Source organism: Canis aureus, chromosome 3 (assembly GCF_053574225.1).
Source record: "Canis aureus isolate CA01 chromosome 3, VMU_Caureus_v.1.0, whole genome shotgun sequence".
NCBI lineage: Eukaryota > Metazoa > Chordata > Mammalia > Carnivora > Canidae > Canis > Canis aureus.
In genome coordinates this window covers 54,995,601-55,018,694 of record NC_135613.1, presented here as the reverse complement: position 1 = coordinate 55,018,694, position 23,094 = coordinate 54,995,601, and the positions used below count along the sequence as shown (strand labels likewise).

At 47.2% G+C, this 23,094-nt stretch overlaps 2 protein-coding genes across 3 annotated transcripts in view; both read left to right on the top strand.

Annotated features, from left to right (window-relative positions):
- Positions 1–19,476, top strand: part of CFAP52 (cilia and flagella associated protein 52) — a 41,362-nt gene extending 21,886 nt beyond the window's left edge. Inside the window, exons 8-14 of one of the 2 annotated variants that reach the window (XM_077892655.1) lie at positions 463–633; positions 7,414–7,562; positions 9,704–9,849; positions 12,436–12,587; positions 15,037–15,139; positions 18,135–18,246; positions 19,100–19,476. In XM_077892655.1, the coding sequence (XP_077748781.1) occupies positions 463–633; positions 7,414–7,562; positions 9,704–9,849; positions 12,436–12,587; positions 15,037–15,139; positions 18,135–18,246; positions 19,100–19,275 (1,009 nt within the window). In that variant the 3' untranslated portion in view covers positions 19,276–19,476. The remainder of the gene's footprint in view (positions 1–462; positions 634–7,413; positions 7,563–9,703; positions 9,850–12,435; positions 12,588–15,036; positions 15,140–18,134; positions 18,247–19,099) is intronic. The other variant, XM_077892654.1, reaches the window with a different exon arrangement.
- A 1,862-nt stretch (positions 19,477–21,338) lies between these two features.
- USP43 (ubiquitin specific peptidase 43) overlaps positions 21,339–23,094 on the top strand; it is a 50,308-nt gene continuing 48,552 nt past the window's right edge. The window contains exon 1 of the mRNA XM_077883068.1: positions 21,339–21,908. Coding sequence (XP_077739194.1) covers positions 21,339–21,908 — 570 coding nt within the window. The remainder of the gene's footprint in view (positions 21,909–23,094) is intronic.

Below are 23,094 nucleotides of genomic sequence, written 5' to 3'. Positions count from 1 at the left end.
TGCTGTTCCATAGATGATTTCACCGTTGCATTGCAATTGGATATTTAGGTTGTTTCCAACTTTGTACTCTTTTCACTAGTTATAATAACCTCCTTTGACATAAAGGTTTTCCCTCCCAATTGTGGGATTATTTCCCAGAAATGGAATTAATGAAGTACTTAATTGCCACAATCGTTTGTGCCCATTGCCTTCCTGGAATGTTCCTTCTGTCCAGATCCTGCTTACGTTCCACAACCCATTTTAGACTCTCTCTCACCGAGGAAGCCCCCCAAACTACTGTAAACCCTGCTGGCCTTTCCCTCTGCTGACCATGGGCACCCACTATTGTGAGTCACTCCTGACTTTCCAATTGCGTCCCCTCCCTGAAGGCATGTCCTAGGTCATATGCCAGATTTGTATCCTCTGTAACAAGTACTCAACTGATGGAGTGAATCTACTTCACCTTTCTGCTTCTCCATAAAGGAAGGTCCAGTTACAAGGTGGCATCACTTCTATCACACTTCGAGGGGAAGGACACCAGTTTTTTGTAGGAACAGAAGAATCACACATTTATCGTATCAACTTCACGGATTTCAAAGAGACTCTCATTGCAACTTGTCACTTTGAAGCTGTTGAGGACATTATCTTTCCATTGTAAGTAGAAGAGCAAAGTATTTTGGCTCCCACACTCAGTGAAAACATGGAGGTCTGATGCAGTGTGCCAAGAAATTTGATTTTATCTCATTAATGCCTTTTCAACATGTACTAATATAATTATTATTTTTTGTCCTCAAATTTTTCAATGCTGGTCAGTTATTTTAATAACATTTATGATCTAATATTAATTATAATAATTGGAAATATAATACTGATGTTGATAATTATTTTTAACACTGGTTATACCTATTGCCTTCACCCAGCAGCTACATTAGTTTTCACAGTTCAAATTTGGGCTTCTTTAGAATGTTGGCTCTTCTAATAAACTTATCACGGAAACTTTTCTGTTTCCCCAGTACTGTCTGGAAAAAGCTTACTAATTCCCACTTGCCTGCCCTTCCTTCCTTCCTTCCTTCCTTCCTTCCTTCCTTCCTTCCTTCCTTCCTTCCTTCCTTCCTTCCTTCCTTTTTCTTTCTTTTCTTTTCTTTCTTTCTTTCTTTCTTTCTTTCTTTCTTTCTTTCTTTCTTTCTTAAGATTTTTATTTATTTATTTGACAACGAGAGAGAGAGAGAGAGAGAAATAGAGCACAAGCAGGGGGAGGAGTAGAGGGAGAGGGAGAAGCAGGCTCCCTGCTAAGCAGGAAGCCTGACATGGGACTCAATCCCAGGACCCCAGGATCATAACCTGGGCTGAAGGTAGACATTTAACCGACTGAGCCACCCAGGTGCCCCAGTAGTGCCTTTTTCCCAAACTTCTTTCAAGTCATTTTTTTATACCTCTTGGGTCTTCTAGACTTGGCACACTTAATGGTGGTGGACACAAGAGGTCTTCTGGACCACTCAGTAATCTTCTGGAATTCTTGGTAAATCCTACATGATACAAATGAAGCAAACAACCATCAGCAGTTTTGATATAAAAAAAAAATAGTCAAGTCATGGTTTGCCATTATTTGCTTTTGAAACATATTTTATCTTCGGTGGCATTCACCCCACGAACTTGATGGGACAGTTTTTGCTCTGACCTTCCACAGTATGTGACTTGAATTTACAAAGCTCAGAATCGTTGTTTTATGGGTGGTGAGACTCCCTTTAGAAACTCAATCCTTAAGATCATGAAATGTATTTGGGTTCCCTGAGTCATCGCAATTACTTTTTTTTTTTTTAAAGATTTACTTATTTATTGTATTTATTTATTTATTTAATTTTTTTTACTTATTTATTTTAGAGAAAGAGAGCATGAGTGGGAGGGGCAAAGGGAGAGAGAGACAGAATCTCAAGCAGACTCCCCGCTGAGTGCAGAGCCCAACATGGGGCTCCATCTCACTACCCTGAGATCATGACCTGAGTCGAAACCAAGAAATGGACGTTTCACCAGCTGAGCTGCCCAAGTGCCCTTATATGTTTCTCATATTGAAAACAGCTGGTGCTTCCCACCAGGGTGATCTTTTTTGAGATTTGGTTGGTCATTTTCTTTTCATCTTACTTTTTTCCTCTTTTTCTTTTTTTTTAATATTTTTTAAATTTAAATTCAATTTGCCAATATATAGTGTAATACCCAGTGCTCATCCCATCAAGTGTTTTCCTCTTTTCCTAAGGAGCTCAGTAGAATCAATCTGTAAAATTACTTGGCCTTGGGGGGCCTTTTCTAAGAGTCAATTTTTAACTATCTCTTCAAATACTTACTTAGTTACTGACCTACTCAGGGTTTGTACCTCTTCTCCCCCCAGCCCCCGCCCGTCTCCTTTTTTCTTGTTTTTCTTTTTTGTGAAACAGCTTTATTAAAATATAATTTACATGCCATAAAGTTTACCCATTTAGAGTTCACAACTCAATGTGGGTTGTTCTTTTGTTTTGTATTTGCTTGTCTGTTTGTTCACATTTACAGAGTTGTGCGGCTATCATCATAATCTAATTCTGGAACATTCCATGATCCCAAAAAGAAATCTATCCAGGGTTACTACCCATTCCTGCTTTGCTCTCTCCTCCATCTCCCTGCTGAGCTATGGAGAAAACTGAACGAAGAGGAAGAACATGGGGTACACCAGCATCCCGCAAAGGACTGCATTTTTCCTTTCCTTGCGGATTCAGTTAATGTACATTTTTTTCAGCTACTAGTCCTTCATGTGCCAAGGCATTAATCTATTGGGAAAAAAACAAAACGACTTCTGCAACATTCTGCTATCACGTGCCTATTTGCCTATTGCATATGAGCTAATAATACATGTTAGAGACATGCACTGTAGCAAAAGAAACTATGTCTCTTTTTGTATTGTTTTAGGCCAGCCTTGGTCTTTTCATAGAATTTAATCCACTTGTGCTTATTTCTATCTAATGAGTTTATAGATATTTTCTATATAGTATGTTTCTTCTTTTTGTGTCTCTTTTTTTTTAAGATTTTATGTATTTATTCATGAGAGGCACAGAGAGAGAGGCAGAGACACAAGCAGAGGGAGAAGCAGGCTCCCCTGCAGGAGCCCAATGCAGGACTCAATCCCAGGACCCCAGGATCATGACCTGAGCCCAAAGCAGACGTTCAACCATTGAGCCACCCTAGAGTCCCTGTGTCTCCTTTTCTTGTCTTGTGTTGTGTCGTGATCATGTTTTGTGGTTGTACCTTCCCCTCTCTGACTTCACATGACTTGGAAACTATTCATGGTATTGTTTGTTATTTATCAATCTTTAAGTCATAAGTATGTATATTTGATATAATAATTTATGATTATGATATTGTTTCTAGTTCTTTCTAGATATTGCCTGTCTGTTAATTCATTGGTATCATAGTTTCCTTTACATTTTTAAATATTTTATTTGTTTATTTGAGAGAGAGTGAGAGACAGAGATAGTGAGAGCATGAACAAGGAGGAAAGGGAAAAGCAAGCTTCCCACTGAGCAGGGAGCCTGACACTGTGCTCAATCCCAGGACCCTGGGATCCTGACTTGAGCTGAAGACAGACACTTAACCAACTGAGCCACCTGGGTGCCCCTAAATTTTTTATTTTTTTTATTTTTTATATTTTTAAAGATTTTATTTATTCATGAGAGAGAGAGAGAGAGAGGCAGAGACACAGGCAGAGGGAGAAGCAGGCTCCATGCAGGGAGCCTGACGTGGGACTCGATCCCGGGTCCCCAGGATCACGCCCTGGACTGAAGGCAGGCACTAAACCGCAGAGCCACCAAGGGATCCCCCCCCCCTAATTTTTTTAAATTAAGATTTTATTTATTTATTTAAGAGAGAGAGCACAAGAAACCGCAAGCCGGGTAAGGAGCAGAGAGAGAAGCAGACTCCTTGCTAAGCAGGGAGCCTGATACTGGGCTTGATCCCAGGCCCCTGAGATCATGACCTGAGCTGGAGGCAAGTGCCTAACCTGCTGAGCCACCCAGGCGCCCTAATATTATAGTTTCCTTTAATACTTTGAATATATTTTAAATTAGTTGCTTTGAAGTCTTTCCAACACCTTGATCTTTTGATTGTCTGTTCCCCAAATAATATTTTCCTATTTCTTTGCATATCTGCTTACTTTTCATTGAAAACTCAGCATGATAGATAATACATTGTACTAACTCTGAATTCCCTGGTGTTCTCTGAGGATTATTGGCCTGGACTCAACCTGCAAATTTTGTCCTTCTCACAGAATGCGGCAGCTGACAGTCTTATGGCTTCCCACTGTAGCTTTCATATACAGGTTCTGGGTACTCCTGCATGCTTGCAGAACTTAGCATTCACCCAAGGATTTGTGCAGAGATGAAGCTCATCCTCCCCATGGTTTCCTTGCTTCTAGAGATTTCCTCTTAATTCTCAGCTGTTCTTAGGACCTCAGGTCCTGGCTTCTGATATTTTTAGCCTGTAAGGTCCAGCTTTCTGCCTTGCAAGCTGAACCCAGTTGATGAATGTATTCAGTTAAAAAGTCCAAAAAAAAAAAAAAAAAACAACCAAACAAACAAACAAACAAAAAAAAACAAAATACCACCCGCTCAGATTGATCCCATGTAGCTCTGTCTTCAAAAATAGGATCCTAAAAAAAAAAAAAAAAAAAAGATCAATAGAATTTTTTTAAAAAGAAGAGTCCTCTCTGGTCTGTGTCTGCTTTTTCCTCCTCTTGGATTTTCTCCCATGCACATAGACTTTAGCTGTCAGATGGGAATTTAGGCAATGTTTATAATTTGAATTTAGGTAGATCTCTTGCTGCCAGGATTTCCCTCTTTAAATTTTCCAGCCCTTGGGGTGCCTGGGTGGCTCAGTAGGTTAAGCATCTGCCTTTGGCTCAGGTCATGATCCCGGGGTCCTGAGATCGAGTCCCTGCATCAGGCTCCCTGCTCAGTGGGGCGTCTGCTTCTCCGTCTCCCTCTGCCCCTCCCTCCCTGCTCATGCTCTCTCTCTCTCTGTCATATAAATAAGTAAAATCTTTTTTTAAATAAATACGTTTTTCAGCCCTCGACTCTGTTAACACGTCTTTAAACAGTTTACCTGGCACTGCTTTTCCGTGGCCCCCGCAGCTGTGGGAGTCAGGGGCATCCTTGGATTAGCCAGCAACACGGTCATGATTCTTAACCCTTCCCACTTGCACTTTTACAAGAACAACTGCTCCCAGGTTTCTGCTTACTTTTAAACGCTTTCAGCATCTTTAGGATTTTAGGTTCTCGTTATTGACCCTGTTTAGTGCTTCTGCTTGCCATCTGCAGGAAGGTTTGTGTGACCACTTGGTGCCTACAACATCACAAGAGCTACCCCCTCCTCCTGATTTTGATACTTTGTGTTTCCCTCTGGTTCTGTCTGTCCGCAGGTTTTATCTGGCTGGTTTCTCTTGGTCCTCAATGTTTCTGGTCAATTTGATGGTAATCTGTTCCTGCTTCCCTGTATCTACCTCTACCTCTACCCCTGTCTCTGGCATCTGCATCCGTCTCTTCATTTCACAGGATTTTAGGTGGGAGATATGTGGGCCCAGGGAGCCGTCTTGATCTGATCAGTTTGGGTTTTTTTTTTCCTGGAATTTATCCTTTCAGATCCTAAACTAGGGACAGTCTACTACTGGAAAAGTTCATGTCTGAACTAGATTCCTGAAGAAGTAGACCATCCGTCAAGGGTAGGGAGAGTTTGGAAAGTTCTCTAGGTGTGCTCAAATCCATGATATTTGACTTTCATGAGGAGTCCACATGCCTCTTTAAAAGCTCACTTTCCTGGGAGACCTGGGGGTTCTCAGGGGTCGAGCGTCTGCCTTCAGCTCAAGGTGTGATCCCGGGGTCCTGGGATCGAGTTACGCATCAGGCTCCCTGCAGGGAGCCTGCTTCTCCATCTGCCTGTGTCTCTGCCTCTCTCCGTGTCTCCCATGAATAAATAAAGTCTTTTAAAAAATAAAAATAAATAAAAGCTCACTTTCCCCACAGGAGGGGGTCCTTCACTGAAGGCAGTGTCTTATATAAAGCCTCTCTTATTTTAAATAAATATTATCCTCTAAAGTTGGCTTGATTTGATCTGTGTTACTCAGGACTGTCTGGCAAGCAGCTGCATCTCCTCATCCCATTCCAGCCCACATTTTTTCTAGGTAACTAGTCCAGCATTATAATTATTTCTCTTTGAGCCCCAAAGCTAAATCTATGGAAAAAGATCCATTTATTTTTCTATTAATTCCAAAGAGAGATGGTCTTAAAATATGAGCTCTTGTCCTGAATGTGCCTTTGATGAAATGTAGACATTTCTTGAGAAGCATTTACATCTAAAAGTTAGTTCAACCTCCACAGAGACTGTAGCTATAAATTCATATTTATTAAGCAGCTGGGCTTTATTATACTCGAGTATTACTCCTTTTTCTTATCCAAATTGAAATAGCCTGTAGTTTTTGATGTAATAGTATTTTTCACTTTATTTACAAGTTGTCTTTTAAAAAAGCAGGGGGTACCCGGGTGGCTCAGTCAGTGAAGTGTCCTACTTCAGCTCAGGTCATGATCTTGGGGTCCTGGGATTGAGCCCTGCATTAGGCTCCCTGCTCAGTGAAGAATCTGCTTCTCCCTCTCCCTCTGCTCCTCCCCCTGCTAGTGCTCTTTCTTTCTCTCTCTCTCTCTTAAATAAATAAATAAAATCGGGGATCCCTGGGTGGTGCAGCGGTTTGACGCCTGCCTTTGGCCCAGGGCGCGATCCTGGAGACCCGGGATCGAATCCCACGTCGGGCTCCCGGTGCATGGAGCCTGCTTCTCCCTCTGCCTGTGTCTCTGCCTCTCTGTGTGTGTGTGTGTGTGACTATCATAAATAAATTTAAAAAAAAATTAAAAAAATAAATAAAATCGTTTAAAAAAAAAATAGACCGACTACTCTGGGCTTCGCTTCCTTGTCCAGAAGCTCATATTTTCTCACAACCAAGCAAAGTACTGCTCCAGGTTATCTGCAAACATAAACTCTAGCACCTGTGTCTTTTTTCTCTTTGAAATTATGATGACTATTGTCAGGAAGAGTTTGTTTAGTGTCTCTTAATATCAACATCTCACAGACCTATTTGATCTCCAGTCAACCAGGACACTTAAAGACTTTGAAATTGGCATTTCCCTCCCGAGCACCTTTGTCTCAACCTGTCTCCTCCGGGCAAAGGGCTGCAAGAGATGATCCACAGATGACTTCTGGGCGTTGAATGCCATCTTACACAAGGTTTCTGTAAGGCCATCAGGCTTTGAGATACTTGATGTTCCCGATCCCGGCGCGGGGAACATCTGAGAGTCAAGTGTGCACCTAAGAATCAGTGTGTGTCTTGTGTGGCTGCACCTCTTTATTCTCACGGTGGCTCCTTTGCAGTGGCACCGCCGAGCTGTTTGCCACCTGTGCCAAGAAAGACATCCGAGTGTGGCACACGCTGTCCAACAGGGAGCTGCTGCGGATCACTGTGCCCAACATGACCTGCCACGGCATCGATTTCATGAAAGATGGCAAGAGCATCATCTCGGGTAATGTTGACATCCTTGGGCTTTGCCGTGGGCTTGGGTGGTGGCTTTGGACCTTTGTTCCTTCTACTGGCCTCTCCATATGGACAACCTGGAGTGGCCTCCCATTGCTTCCAGTCCAGCCTCTCTGTGGAGTTCCCTTCCAGCTAGGAGACTTTCTGAGCTCAGAAGGACCAGAAAGCAATTTCCCTGCCCCCGACATTGCTGCGTATAGTGTGTGGCTTTCCCTTTCATAAGAGAATTTAGTCATTCTATTACCAGATGGATTTTGAAGCCTTGGTGAGTGCAGGGCACCTATGTGTTAGAACCCTTTCGGTTGTTTGAGAGATAAAAGCCCGACTTAAACTATATTATGCCTCAAAGAGAATTCACTTTTAACTCAATTGATCCTCTCACAGCAAAGTATTTTAACGTAAATCATAGACACCATCATATTCCACCTCCAAATACTTTAGTTTGCATTGCTAAAAGTAATATTTTCCTACAAAATAATAATTTCTTTTTAAAATTTATTTTATTATTTTTAGTTTATTTTTTAAAAGATTTTATTTATTTATTCATGAGAGACACGCACACACACACACACACACACACACAGAGAGGCAGAGACACAGGCAGAGGGAGGAGCAGGCCCCATGCAGGGAGCCCGATACGGAATCGATTCCAGGACTCCAGGATCACACCCTGGACCAAAGGCAGGCACTAAACCACTGAGCCACCCGGGGATCCCCAAAATAATAATTTCTTAATATCATCTTATGTTTGGGGCACCTGGCGAGCATCTGCCTTCAGCTCAGGGCATGATCCTGGGGTCCTGGGATTTATATATAAATATATATCATCTTATGTTCAACTCATATGCAAATTTCCCCAGTGGTCAAAAAGTGAATTCACTTGTTCACATAAGGGAAAAGTCAAGTGGATCTCTCTTTTTTTAAAAAAACTTTATTTATTTGAGAGAGAGAGTGTGCACGCAAGCACGAGCAAGGGGAGGGGCAGAGGGAGAAGCAGATTCTGTGTTGAGCAGGGAGCCTGACGCAGGGCTTGATCCCAGGACCCCAAGATCATGACCTGAGCCGAAGTCAAGACGCTTGACCTACTGAACCACCGAGGCACCCGTCAAGTGGATCTTAGGTGCAGCTGTTGAAATGGTGATATCAGTAGCTCATCTCACCTCCTCTTTCCCTGGCTCTGTCTCCTCCCCATTGGCTTCTCCTTTGGTCATGTCTTCACACACAGTGGCCACCAGAAGCTCTTGGCTTCCAGCATTTGCCTCACCACAGATGGCGCTCACCACAGCGCACTTCTCATCATCTCCACCCTTGTCCCAGCCATCACCATCCCTTAGATTTCTTCTAGTGGCTTCCTACCAGGTCTCCCTGCCTCTATTCATGCCACTTCTAGGTTCACTGCTAGGTCCCCGAAGGGGTGTACCCAGACCCTGCATAGATAATTGATTGAAGGGAGCAAGAGTCTGAGGCCAGGGAGGAAGCTGTTACAATCCTCCAGGAGAGAGATGCTGGTGGCTTGGTTGAGGGTAGGCCCAGTGGAGGGAGGGATTGGGAAGTGGGCAAATTCGGGATGTTTTTTAACTGTAGAACTTATAGGGCTTGTTTATTGATTGGAAGTTGGGTTGGGCTGGGTGGAGTTGGGTGGTTGGAATAGAGAAGAATCAAGGATGACTCTGAAGTTCTTGGCTTAGACAACTGGATGGATGATGGCAACTTTTATTGAGATGGGGAAGATGGCAGGAGTCAGGGAAGGAGCATCAGGTTTAAAATAGAGGGAGGGGTAAAAAACCGACATGTGTTTAGAGATGTTAAATTCTCTACCCAGATGCAACCAATATCAGCTAGCACAAGTTTTGCAACCCACAGGATCAGTGGGAGCTGGCCTCCTTCCTTCCTCCCCACCCCAAACGTTTTCTCCTGGGGTTGGGTGCACCTACAGGCAGGTGTGGCCAATTTGGGGAGTCAGGAGCAAGAGGGATATGATTCCTGGCATTTGGGGGGGACTGGCCACCTTCCCCCATCACCACCACTGCTCCCCAGTCCCGACTCCTTTATGATTGAGGAGAGCCAGAGTCGGCACCAAGACTAGGGGCCTACTGATCCTGCCTCTTTCTTGTCTCCCTTCCATGCCAGCATGGGACGATGGTAGGATCCGGGCCTTCACCCCAGAGACAGGCCGGCTGATGTATGTCATCAACAATGCCCACAGGATCGGAGTGACAGCTATCGCTACCACCAGTGACTGTAAACGGGTCATCAGCGGCGGTGGGGAAGGGGAGGTATTGTTCTTGAAGGCAGAATCTTTTTTTTTTTTTTTTTTTTTTTGGCAATAGCCCCTAGTTTAGAGCAACCGCCTTACAGGAAGCTACTTACTTGCGTGTGTGTGTGTGTGTGTGTGTGTGTGTGTGTGTGTGTTTAACCTATATTAGGAGTCAGACAGAACCAAAGTAGGATTTTGAAGAAACCCTAAAATACATTGTAAATTAAAACTCTAATAACACAAACACACAGATAAATATACCTGTTCATGAAAGAACATTCAAGATACAGACATGAAAGCATTCTATACAGAATCGGGCTATGAATCAGGTGAGCGTTTTGCCAGAGTTTTGGATTTGTTTGTTCTTCTCCTTCAAAGACTATAGTTACATAAATTGTCTCCATCGTATCTTTTAAAGGCAATGCTATTTTTAGACTCAATTCTTTCATCTACCCAGATGTGTGACCATTATTTCAGAATCGTCACACTTGACCTTCGCTCCCATCATTGGCAGGAGCCTGAAACATCTTCCATTCACACATTCTTCTCACTGCCTCCCCAGCCACCCCCACCCCCCACCTCGGCTTTCTCTGCATCCCCCACCCAAAGCCTGCCTTTCTCAAGAGAGAACATCTTCTTTTCCTTTCTTATCTTCATGCAATTATAGGAATAACTTATCAGAGTGGAGAAGGATCTAGCATCTTCATGAGGCCTTTAGCAGAGTTGAGGGCCAAGCAGGTTCCAGGCTGAGTGTTTGGGCTCCAGGAGTCAGACTGTCTGGCTACAAATTTTGCTTCCACCACTTTCCAGCTGTGTGACCTGGGGCAAGCTCTTCAACCTCTCTGCACTTCCATTTCTTCTATATAAATGGAAAATAAACAATCAAGACTCTGATTAGTAAGATGTCTTGCGATGGTTTGTACCAAGTCTTCAAAATCTGATGTGCATTTTGCATTCAGAGCACATCTCCACGTGGACTAGCCACGTGGCAGGTGCTCCATAGACCCTTCTAGCCTTGGACCCTCCCCTGCTCTCTGCCTACCACCCCCTCGAGGGCTTTGATCCCTTCCCTTAGCTCTTCAGTCATGCTGTTGTCAACACCTTCAGCATCCTTGCTAGCTCCCTCAGCCTTTTGGGGCATCTGCCCTGCCCCTGCCCAAACTTGGCTTGGACCAGATCATCTGCTTCTAGGGGACTGAGCCCCAGCTGATGAGAGCTGCTGGAAGAAATCAGACATTACAAATTCATTGCCCTTGGCAGTCTTTTCAGAACACCACATCAGCTCTTCCTCCCATTCCTCACTCAGCTATTATGGACCTTCCTTCCAAAAGACATTCATTGTTAAGTGCTGGAGACCAGGGCTGCTGTCAGCATGTGTGCACGGGTATGAATTCAGCAGTTCCTGAAGTACTCAAGTATTTCCATTTTCATTGGTAAATGACCTTGCCTGAGTTGCAAAGACCCCAGTCCCACCACTTTACCCCCTCTCCCTTTACCCCCGCAAACATACCCTAAACCCCCTGCAGTCCCACAGCTTAAAGGCTAATGCCCAGAACATCCAAAGCTCCAGGCCTGGGTGCTGTTTGGCTGCTGCCCATATCGTATGAGTTAGAAAATTTGAGTATTACTCTTGCTAAAGACTGAATGTATGCCTCCACACATAGTGGCTTACAAGATTAGAGAATTATTCAGACACAGCTCATTTGGGAGAACTTCATGCTTCCCCATCTTCCTTACTAAGGAAACGTCTTAGGATGTTTTTCTTACTTTGCTTATGGCTACTTTCCCCTTTCAGGTACAAATAAGTTAGCCCATTATCACTTATCCTAACCCTAGTTTCTAGGGTGTTGATACTATTCTTGTATTCTTGTATTGTCTTATGTTACTGAAGCAAGATAATCTCTGCTCTTCATACCTTCCACAAGTCCAACATGCTCGATATGAGAAAGTGTAAGCATCTGACTACATTATTATGCTTTCTGGTATGGTTGTGACAGAATGTTTATTTATTACAGGACCATACAATGACTTCCCTTTTACGTACCCCTTTTATTACAGTTAGGGCATCATATTGACCATTTTTGAAATTTTGTGGGTAGAACCAATGACCTATGAATTTCACTTCATGATAGCAGGGGGTTGGCAGTCAGAATATATTTGTTGTAGAAAGCGGGTACTGGCTTTGATAAGGTTGGGAACCATCGATTGAAAACCATTAAGCCTGAGCAGCTGATTTAAATATGGCTCTGGGCACCCAAGAGCTTTCCTGATGGCACCAGAAGTCTGAGAGTGATGCTCAGCAAAACTGAGCAGATATGCTATTTCGCTTGCTTTAGCTAGCAGCAGGTGTCTGATAAATTTCTCAGCCTTAAAAGTAGATGTAGGTGTAGGATTATTGGTAGCATTTTCCTGGCTCCATGGAAGGATATTCCTGCTCTGCAGCTTTGCATTCCCGCCCCACTCAATGGAGACGAGAACAGCAAATTTAAAATAAGTCGAGTACAGTAGAGCTGAAAAAGCATATAAATATGGGGGAAAAAAGTATATATTTTAACCCCTTCAAGTCCCAAGTTTGTGTTGAAAGCCTATGCTTTGTGGCTTCCAGGTGAGGGTGTGGCAGATAGGCTGCCAGACCCAGAAGCTGGAAGAGGCCCTGAAAGAGCACAAATCCTCCGTGTCTTGCATTAGGGTGAAGAAGAACAATGAGGAATGTGTCACTGCCAGCACAGATGGCACTTGCATCATTTGGGACCTGGTGTAGGTACCCGTGGTGGGGAGGACAACATGATACACACCCAGGAATCCCAGCATTTTTATGGAACTTGAGAGAAGATTCAAACAAAGACTAGAAATCTTTAAGGCAACGGTCAGGGGATGTCCATCTGAAGCCACTCCTCTGATGTTTACGGGTTTGTTCAGGGTTTACGGGTGCTGGTAGAAGGGATACAGTTTCCCGGAAGGGCTGGATTTTAGAAGATTCTGGACGCATGGGCAAATAGCTTTCCGGTCACACACCGCGAAGCATGATTGAACTTACATGAATGCAATCCTAAGAATTCCCCCCCACCCCGCAAAAAGGGAGAGGGAAGTAACGTCATAGGCAGTTCCTATTGTTGTGCCACGCAGTGTGACCAAGCCCAGAGTGAGCTCTGCAGAGTGAGCCATGCGGGGTGGAAGTGGGGGACTGGTGTGACTTTATTGTTGGGAGTCCACAAAAGGTTTTCAGGGGTGATTTTTTTTTTTTTTTTACTATAAGCATTTTACCTTTGTGTATTTATTTATTTTAAAAATATTCATTTTTTTTACCATAAGCATTTTAGCTGTGTTTATTGATTTATTTTTTAAGATTTTATTTATTTATTCATGAGAGACACAGAGAGAGGCAGAGACTCAGGCAGAGGGAGAAGTAGGCTCCATGCAGGGAGCCCGATGTGGGACTCAATCCCAGGACCCCAGGATCACGCCCTGAGCCAAAGGAAGATGCTCAACCACTGAGCCGCCCAGGCGCCCCAGTTGTGTTTTTTAATTTAGAATTAGGCCCTATTCCCCTAACTCCCTCCTCCCCTGGCAACCTCTCTTAATCACTCCTAAGATGCCTTGCCTCTGCACATAACTGCCTTAGAGAGACTCAGATAAGTCTAGAAACAGGAGAAAAAAGATCTAAATATAGGAATGGATATAGGTACTACAGGAGAATAAGGAACTTTCTAGACTGGAGAGAAGAGAATGGGAATTAATGCAAATGCAGAACACTTTTTATTTAATACACTGAAAAACAAAAATGAAAGAAACCTGCCTCCTGGTCCTGCGTGTCTCTCACTTTGATGTGCCTTCCCATGGACCACCTGGGGATCTGGTTAACATGTAGATTTGTATTCAGTAGGTCCAGAGGGGCTCCTGAGATTCTGCATTTCTAACCAGCTCCAAAGGGATGCCCCTGGTTCAAGGACCACACTTGCGGGAGGTCTTAGCCTACACCTGAACTCCCCTTTGGTAACACACAGAACTAGAAGGTAGGGCGTCTCTCTCTCTCTTTCTTTTTTAAAGATTTTATTTATTTATTCTTGAGAGACACAGAGAGAGGGGCAGAGACACAGACAGAGGGAGAAGCAGGCTCCCTGTGGGGAGCCCGATGTGGGACTTGATCCCAGAACCCCGGGATCATGCCCTGAGCCAAAGGCAGGCGCTCAACTGCTAAACCCCCCAGGCGTCCCAGGTAGGGCGTCTCTAAAGTGATATCCATGGGTTATTTGTGATCACCAAAAATCCCTGAAGCCTGCCTGCTGTATTGCAGGACTATCTGGCTAATTTGTGCTAAAATCTTTAAAAAGTGGCCATCCCAGATGCCAGGTTTGAAAACTGCCATATTGAGAAGAAACCATGCAGAAGGTGCATGTTTTCAGCCTGCGGAGGCTGGCCTGTGAGATGGCCACCCATTTCCTGAGGGGGAGAAGCCATATATGTACATATTTGTTAGCATGGTAGCTACCACAGTGGTTTTCAAACCGTCATGCACAGGAGAATCAGCTGGGATGCTGATGAAACGGGCCCATCTGTGGGCCTCATCCCCACCTGCTAGATCCAAATCCTTAAAGGTGAAGCTGAATATCTATTTTTAAAAAGCCATCCCCAGGTCACCTAGGTGGCTCAGTCAGTTAAGGGGGTGCCTTCAGCTCAGGTCATGATCCCGGGGTCCTGGGATCAAGCCCCTCATCGGACTCCCTGCTCAGCGGGGAGCCTGCTTCTCCCTCTGCCCCTCACCCCGCTCATGCTCACTCTCTCACTCTCAAATAAAATCTTTAAAAAATGTCTAAAGAAAGATAATAAAAATAAAAACCTATCCCCACACTGTGTCACTCAGATGGTAGGAACCTTTACTTCCACATGGTAGCCTCAAGAATAAGGTGGCTTGTGTGGAAGGCAGCAGGGTAACTCTGAACTCAGCCCCTCCCACTTCACTCTTGCTGGAACTTGAGGCTTCCCCTGCAGTTCTGTGCTTTGTCTTTGGAAAAGGGCCCAACCGGTGTCTTCTGAGTGCCCCGCAGGTGTGCTGAGGAGATGCCAAACTGGAGCCTGCAGAGGAGCAGGAAGTCTGTCTGGGATAGATAAACCAAAGCAACTCCCGCTTGCACCAAATCCACTTTGAACAATACATCTCCTAGGGAAGAGCAAGTCGAGCCTCACGGCTTTTGTGTCTCATTTTCAGACGTCTCCGGAGAAATCAGATGATCCTGGCAAATACCTTATTCCAGTGTGTTTGTTACCACCCGGAAGAGTTCCAGATCATCACCAGCGGGACAGACAGAAAGGTAAACACTCCCAGCAGGAGTCAGGGCCCTTCTGGTGCAGCGCAGACTCAGTAAGGTGCTGTGGCTGAGGGAGCAGCTCTGGGGTTGAGCCCCAGGAATTCAGAGCACAGTCTTGCTGGGGACCAGCTGCTCCGCTTTGCAAATGCTACATCACCTTTTGGTGTCTTTGCTTCCTTGTCTGTAAAGGGCTGATTTCACAGAGTGATGTGAGCGCTAAAGACATGCTTGTGTGTAATGCCGATGGCGGGGGACCTGGCCCATAGTAGCTATGCGCTAAGTACTGGTTTTCATTATTAGGGCATTTCTGAGCCTAGAACCAGATTGCCCAAACCAGTTGCCCCCGTGACTACACTCAAGTGGAATGACATGCTCTCCTCTACTTCACCAACATATAACAAATCTCCTTAGCTGAGGAGTCCCTAGCCTTGGGTGAAGGTTGGTCCCTCTTTTGGGGGGAACCCTTCCTTTTGGAGCAAGCAAAAGGCTTCAGGAGAGAGGTGCATGGAAGGGCAAGGATGCTGGGGTGTCAGCTACCCTCCTGGCCACATCAGATCAGCCAGGACTCAGTCCAGTTACCTGCACATCCAATTAATGGATTTGGATTCCCCTAATTCAGACTTGGAGATGACTTTGAGATCATCAAAGAAGAGATTGTATATTTATCTTTTCACCAGCTACAGAAAAAGTAAAGTTGGAAGTATAAAAATATTGTAGGAGAAATACTAGAGGTACCTCTCTCTGCTCCCCCAACACCAAAGATAGAATCTAGGAAGAGGAGGCAGGGAGCGTCTGGGGGGCTCAGTCGGTGAAGCATCAGCCCTCAGCTCAGGTCATGATCCTAGGGTTCTGGGATCGAGTCCCATGTCTGGTTCCCTGCTCAGCAGGAAGTCTGCTTCTCCCTCTTCCTTGGCATATCCCCACCCCACTCATGCTTGCTTGCTCTCTGTCAAATAAATAAAATCTTAAAAAAAAAAAAAAAAAAAAAAAGGAAAGAAAATAGGGTCACCTGGGTGGCTTAGCGTCTGCCTTTGGCTCAAGTCATGATCCCCAGGGTCTTGGGATCGAGCCCCAGGTCGGGCTCCCTCTGGCCCTCCTGCTGCTTGTGCTTTCGCAAATGAATACAAATAAATAAATAAATAAATAAATAAATAAATAAATAAATAAATAATCTAGGAATGGGTCTTTCCCTGTTTAAGCTGCCAAGGTGATTGGGAACTACTGTCTGAAGATACTTTGACATAAAAACCTAAGAAATGCCACCTGTGTGGGCCAGGGTTTGCCTGACACAGAATGTTTAGGGGGGAGCACCCAGAGTTCTGCTTGGTTCTAGTTCCTGTAGGTTGGCCTTGGTACTTCCTTTGTGTCTTGTATGCCCAAACTGGCTTTCATCTGCCCACTCCCCAAACCCATTTCACTTCTGGCTTAAGCAGGCTTCCTCTTGGAAGGGGGGTGGAAAGGATATTAGGAAGTTAATCATGATGTCACCATAAATGCTATTATACGTGGTTCATAAAGTTTCCAGATTTGTGTCATGTTTCCCCACATTCCAGAGAATGGGATGGTTTATGAGTTTAGGAGACTTGAAACAGGCTACTGTCCTCATCTGAGAATTGTCACCAGAATATTCAAAGCATAAATCATACATCGGTACAGCCACCGCGAGGCCTGGGGACAGGACGGTGTCCCCGCTGTCAGGGAGCTGGCCAACTTTCCGTAGTGACCGTAGGTAGGAGGGGATGGATTGGACAAGACACATGGAAACAAACATGTCCCTGAACAGCGGGCTCATATGTGAACAGACGACATCAGATGGTGAAAGGGATAAAAAGGAAGAATAGGTCACACAATCCTGGCTCAGTGGATGGAAGCTGCTTTAGCTAGGATGCTTGGCGAAGGTCTCCTTAAGGAGGGGACACTTGAGTTGAGGTCTGAGTGGTGGAGGACTCGCCTTGCTTAGCTCTCTGGGAAGACCATCCCAGCAGAGGGTAAGCCTGAGGGAAAGCCAAGGCGCCTTAAGGCTGCTCAGAAGATGATCACTTTGACTTTGGCCAAAAGAGCAGGCCATCAGGCACCAGCTGCCTAAGTGGGTGTGATTCCTGAGAAATGAGATTTCGGGCATGCTTCTATATTCCTTTATGCTTTTACTATGAAAACAACCTTTTGTTAAAGTGACCAAGCATCAGTAGAAATCAATAAGATAGCTTAAAAAAATTTTTTTTTAAAATAGCATATACAATTTCCGGCTAGATTCAGAAGAATACAGATTCCTGGCCTCACGACCTGAATTGTGACCCAGCAAATTTCTATCAACACAAAATAAGAAGAGGTGAAATGCACGCAAAATTCACACTCCTGATTCCTGGTCAAGTGCTTTGTTTAGAAAGAAATTTTCTCTTTTGAAGAGGTTGTACATTTATAAGGTTCAAAGTTCAAAGAGTATAAAAGCAGAGTATTCAGAGAAAAATCTCCCCCCTAACCCAGGAGGGGACCATATTGTCCGTTTGCCTCTAGACCCCATCCTGGGGGGGGTGGGGTTCACTGCTTTGAGGCAGAAGAGAAAGTTGGGGATAGGATGGAGTCAGGAAGAGGGGGTGATCAGCCGCAGAGAGCGGAGCCTGCGCAACTCCTGAGCTGCTCCTTCCCCAAGCAGCTGGAGGGGGCTGCTTCCCTTTCACCAGGCCTTCCTTCTTTTATAGCTTGCTCCGGACTCCCAAGTGCTTCTTCTCACCAAAAGCACTTTCTGTCACAATCCGGGCTTACTGGCACATCACCGTCTCTCTAAATAGAATGCAAATTGAAAAACCAGTGCTAAAAATATGAAAATGCCTTCTCCACCCCCTGCTTGAGCCTATTTATAATTTTCAGCCGATATATCATCCCAGGGTGTATTTTTGCCACCCTTCTATATAAAGTTAGAACCATCTTTTTGTTGGCATGGCACGGATGCTGCCACCGAGCCGAATCCGGCCTGATGGCTGTTTTTTCTGAATTCTAGATTGCTTACTGGGAAGTATTTGATGGGTCGGTAATCAGAGAGTTGGAAGGCTCCTTGTCTGGGTCAATCAATGGAATGGATATTACCCTGGAAGGAGTGCACTTTGTCACAGGTTAGTCCTGGGGTAGGAAAAGAAAGCCAAGCCCTGCTTATGTAAATGGGAGCATAGAACTCCCAAGTGGGAGGCAACAGGAAGTGATGACAAAAGTATCTACAGGCCCCTGTGATTCAGATTCAGGCCTGAACACTGCAGCCCGAGTGGCCAGGAAAGTAAGATCCAGAAGTCACGCTTCAGTGGGAGGAAACGTCTGCCCATGAGCCTTGGGGGGCACACATAAAAGCTGAGCCTTACATTGCTTCCTTTTTTGCATCGGTGGCATCGGTGACAGAAATGGTCTGGATTATCCAGCATGCCTTGCTCTGTTACTTCCTACTGCAGTCTTAAATGTCCGCTTTTAAATCAGCATTTCCAGGGGGCATGGACCATATAACATGCCTTCTGACACCATCAATGATCATTTCCTGCTGGGCCCTGACTCTTCAAGACATTAACAAATAAATGCTCCAAAGTTTCATAAACACATTTACTTATGGCATGATATTAAACCACACATTATGTGATCATATACACACACACACACACATATATACATATACACATATACTTGTAGAGAAAAGACTGGAAGGAACTAAATCAGTGTTATTAATAACATAATAGTTAATCAGTGTTATTTCTGGGTGGTGAGATAAGAAGGATGTCACCTCTTTATGTTTCTTTCTTGTAAAATTTACTACAGCAGATCTAGATTTTTATAATCAAGGAAAAGAGAAATATAAAGACAGATTTTTCTCCCTTTAAATTGGAACACGGGGACGTGCTGTAAATTATCCAGTTACTCGAAATCAAGGCTGTTTCTCCCTGTTCTGTTGCAGCAACGCCAAATACACCTGTTTGTCTTTTTCAGGTGGAAATGACCATCTGGTCAAAGTTTGGGATTATAATGAGGGTGAAGTGACTCATGTCGGGGTGGGACACAGTGGCAACATCACCCGCATCCGGATAAGTCCAGGAAATCAGTACATCGTTAGCGTAAGTGCTGATGGAGCTATTTTGAGATGGAAGTACCCATTTACCTCATGAGGCCTCAGAGATTTCTGGGATGCACCACCGCGTAGGGTTCTGTTGAAAGTTGACCTTAGATAACTCCCAAGACTGGTTTTTTATTTCTCCCATCCAGGATTTTGTTCTTTACTCAAAATATGTTAAGTTTCCCTTTTTCTTTATAGGATGCATTTTGTATTCTTAAATTGTATATTAAACTTGGAATGTGTTCAAGAATAAGTTGTCCAGAGTGTAATTAAAAGGTTTTTATTATAAATTCCCTGTTGTCGGTTTCCTGTCATAATCTCTGTCCTGTGACTGCAAAACCCACAGCCCTTCTGCATAATTTGTCTACACCTTGCACTACTGTTATTCTCTAAAAATAAGGAGGGTCAGCTTTTCATTGGTCAAGCTGCAATGGGGCAAGACTTGGTCTGAGTCCAGATCTTGGGTAGGATTTTAGGATCTTCCTCCCTCCTTCCCTCTCTCCCTCCCTCCCTCCCTCCCTGCCTTCCATCCATCCAACTTTCTGAGTTTGGCCTTTTGTAAAGTGAGAATATCTGCTTTAAAGGTTATTTTGAGAAGTGAAATAATATGTTAAAGCATCAGCAGAATCCCTGCCAGAGAAGACGGCTGAACATGAATTATGGTGCTTTCTCAAAGAAACCATGGGTTCTTGGGGATCTTGGGGATAATCATCAAAGGTGAAATTTCTCAGATGCTTTTCTGGGCAAGGGAAGGCAAGAGAACGGACCTTGTGTATTAATCATCACACCGGGTATCTTTTTTTCCAAGAGAGAGTAAATCATGGCATTTTCCAGAAATACTTCAAGTCTCCAATTCACAGCATACGTTTTTTGTTCTAAGCCTGTTGTTTATCCTTTAAGTAATTCTTGGTCGTCATCGTCCTCTTCTTCTGCATCAGGTCACCTCCTGGGGACATATCAAGGCAATTATTTAATAAATGATCACTTACTTCTCAAATAAGTAAACATTTCAGGGCGTTGATGTGATCCTGCATCCTGCGGAGGTCTTTCTGAGTCAGAATCTGATGAGAAAATCTCCTGCAAGACTTTGCCTGATTAATTATAAACCTGACAGTTAAGGGTCAAGAGACCCCAGGAGGCCCCCCGGGGTCACCCAGGAAACCAAGGGCGGGGCAAGGCCAGGCCAGTTCTGATTGGACACCAACACCGGCCAGGGGAACGCACCGCGGGCGAGCCCGGGAGCCTGAAAACGTCCCGGGAGCAAACCCGGAGGCTGGAAAGAGCCCGCGTGTGGGCTGGGCAGGCCGCAGAGCCGGGTCGAGTTCCGGTTCCTCTGCCTCGGTATAGGCGCGATCCTCCCTGCGCCGGCTTCTCCAGCAGCTGGAGCAGGACAGTGAAGCCTCGAGCCTTGCAAGTCTCGGGGAAGCGACTCTTGACCGGGCCTGCAGTTCAAACAAACCCGCCACAACCATCCGGGATGACTCGTGCCGGGGCCCCACGCGGCTCCCGGTCGTGGACCCGGGAAGGCCTCCCGTGCGGCGCAGGCGGCTGGGAGCAGGTGGGGCGTCACCCGCCCGCACACACCGGCGCCCGCAGGTGGGAGGACCCCGCGGCGCGCTCCCCGGCGGGCCCCAGCCCAGCCCCCGGCGCGCGTCTCTTGGAGAATCTTCCTTTGGCCCATCTTCACCTTCCCCTGCACGTAATTTCCAGAATCTCAGGCTAGCCGGGGCTTCGCGATCCACCGGGCGCTTTCAAGTGTATCACCCCCGTGCTGTTCCACGGTTGGAGGCTGGCGGGAATGGGAGGGAACCCGGGGCGTCGGCCTGCGGGAGGTGAGGAAGGGTGGGGACCCAGGGCCGGCGAGCCGCGCGCCTCTGCTGCAGGCGGCGCTGCCCTGGGCGGGCCCCGCGGCCGGATTCCCGCGCGGGGCGGGGCGGGGCGGGGCGGGGCGGGGCGGCCCCGCCCCTGGCTCCGCCTCCGCCCGGTCCCGGCACACCTGGCCCCAGGTAGCCGGCGCCCGCCGCCTCTCCCGGGCGGTCAGGGCGGGTGGGCGGCGCTGCCGGGGGCGGGGTGGGGAGCGGGGGGCTCGGCTCCGAGGGCGCGCGGGCGGGAGCCATGGAGCCGGGCGCGGGGGCCGCGGAGGGAGAGGGGCCGCCCGCGCCCCGGCCCCGCCGCCGCCGCTCCCTGCATCGCCTGCTCGGCCGCTTCCTGCTGGCGCTGGGCAGCCGCTCCCGCCCGGGGGCCTCGCCGTCCCGGCCGCGGCCCCAGCCAGGCCCCCGCGACGGCGACGGCGACGGCGACGGCGACGGCGAGGGGGGCTTCGCCTGCGCCCCGGACCCCGCCCCGGCCGCGCGCGGGAGCCCCGGGGAGGAGCGCCCGCCCGGCGCCCAGCCCCAGCCCCAGCCCCAGCCGCAGCCCCAGCCGCAGCCGCAGCCGCAGCCGCAGCCCCCGGCCGGCGACGGCGCGCGGCCCCCGGGCGCGCAGGGCTTGAAGAACCACGGCAACACCTGTTTCATGAACGCCGTGGTGCAGTGTCTCAGCAACACCGACCTGCTGGCCGAGTTCCTGGCGCTGGGGCGCTACCGGGCGGCGCCGGGCCGCGCCGAGGTCACCGAGCAGCTGGCGGCGCTGGTGCGCGCGCTCTGGACGCGCGAGTACACGCCCCAACTTTCCGCCGAGTTCAAGGTAGGCAGCGCGCCCGCCTCCCTGCTCCCGGCCGCCCCCCGCCCCCCGCCGCAGCGCGCGCCCCTCGGGCAAGGTGGCCCAGGGCTGCGGCTCGCTCAGAGGTAACTTGCGGTGCTACCGCTTGCAGACGTCTTCTCTATGCATTTCCCCCAGGGGTGTGTGTGTGTGTGTGTGTGTGTGTGTGTGTGTGTGTGTTTGGAGGAGCGGGTTCGATTGAGTGCACTGAGCATTTGTGCATTCAACAAACATTTGTTGAAGTACTGAAGGCCCTCGGGTCCCGGCGGCGTTCTACTGCCTCGGACCGACACTTCCCAGTCTGGAGGGGTGCGGTGTGGAGAGCCTGACTCTCAGGCCAGGGCCTCGGAGGAAGGAGGGGATGCTCGCGTAGAGATCCCAATGAGTAGGACGCAGCCGGACCAAGGTCTAGGGGTGACCCAGGTAGAGGGAAGAGCCAGCACAGGCGCCAGGGGCCGGCCTGCAGGCACAGAAGGAAAACCAGTGGTGGGAGCCCAGGGAGGGTAGCGGTGGGGCGTGGCTGACGTTGGTCAGATCATGCAAGGTCTAAGAAGCAGTAGTAAGGAGTTTGGGTTTTATTCTAAACCTAGTGGGAGCTGAGATCCATGGACCAGGTACTGTGCTGAGTGCCACTGAGTTCCCCCGGGTGATGGGAGGAGGCAGTGGGGGTGCTATCTTGGAGATGGCATCCTTTAGTGCACTTGCCCACCACGCCTGGGTTTGAGGTTGCATTCACTGGCCCCCCAGAATCAGGGTCTACTTACACTACACTGTAGGGTCATGAGGCCTTGGGAGTTATGTATGTCACATCACCCAGGGTTAAGCAGCACGCTTGGGATCCCAGTTGGATTACAGAGTTCCTGATAATTGATGCACATGACTTGCTTCCTGCTGAAAAAACCACAGCTCTGGGCAGCCAGCTGAAGCTCCCCATAGACGAGCGATTGTTCTTGGGGGAGGGGAACCTGTCAGTGTTCATTCCACAGGCATCACCGCTCTTGAGTTTCAGCCTGAAAAAGCAGTCCCTGCCATGTGACCCGCAGCGTGCCAGCCTCCCCTGTCCGCTCTCCCACTTCCACTAACCGAAGCAGTGCTCTGCAGGAGTCAGTGGGTCAAATGGGTGTCATCAGTATCCCCTTTGGGCAACATTCGCTTTCTTAATAATGAAGCA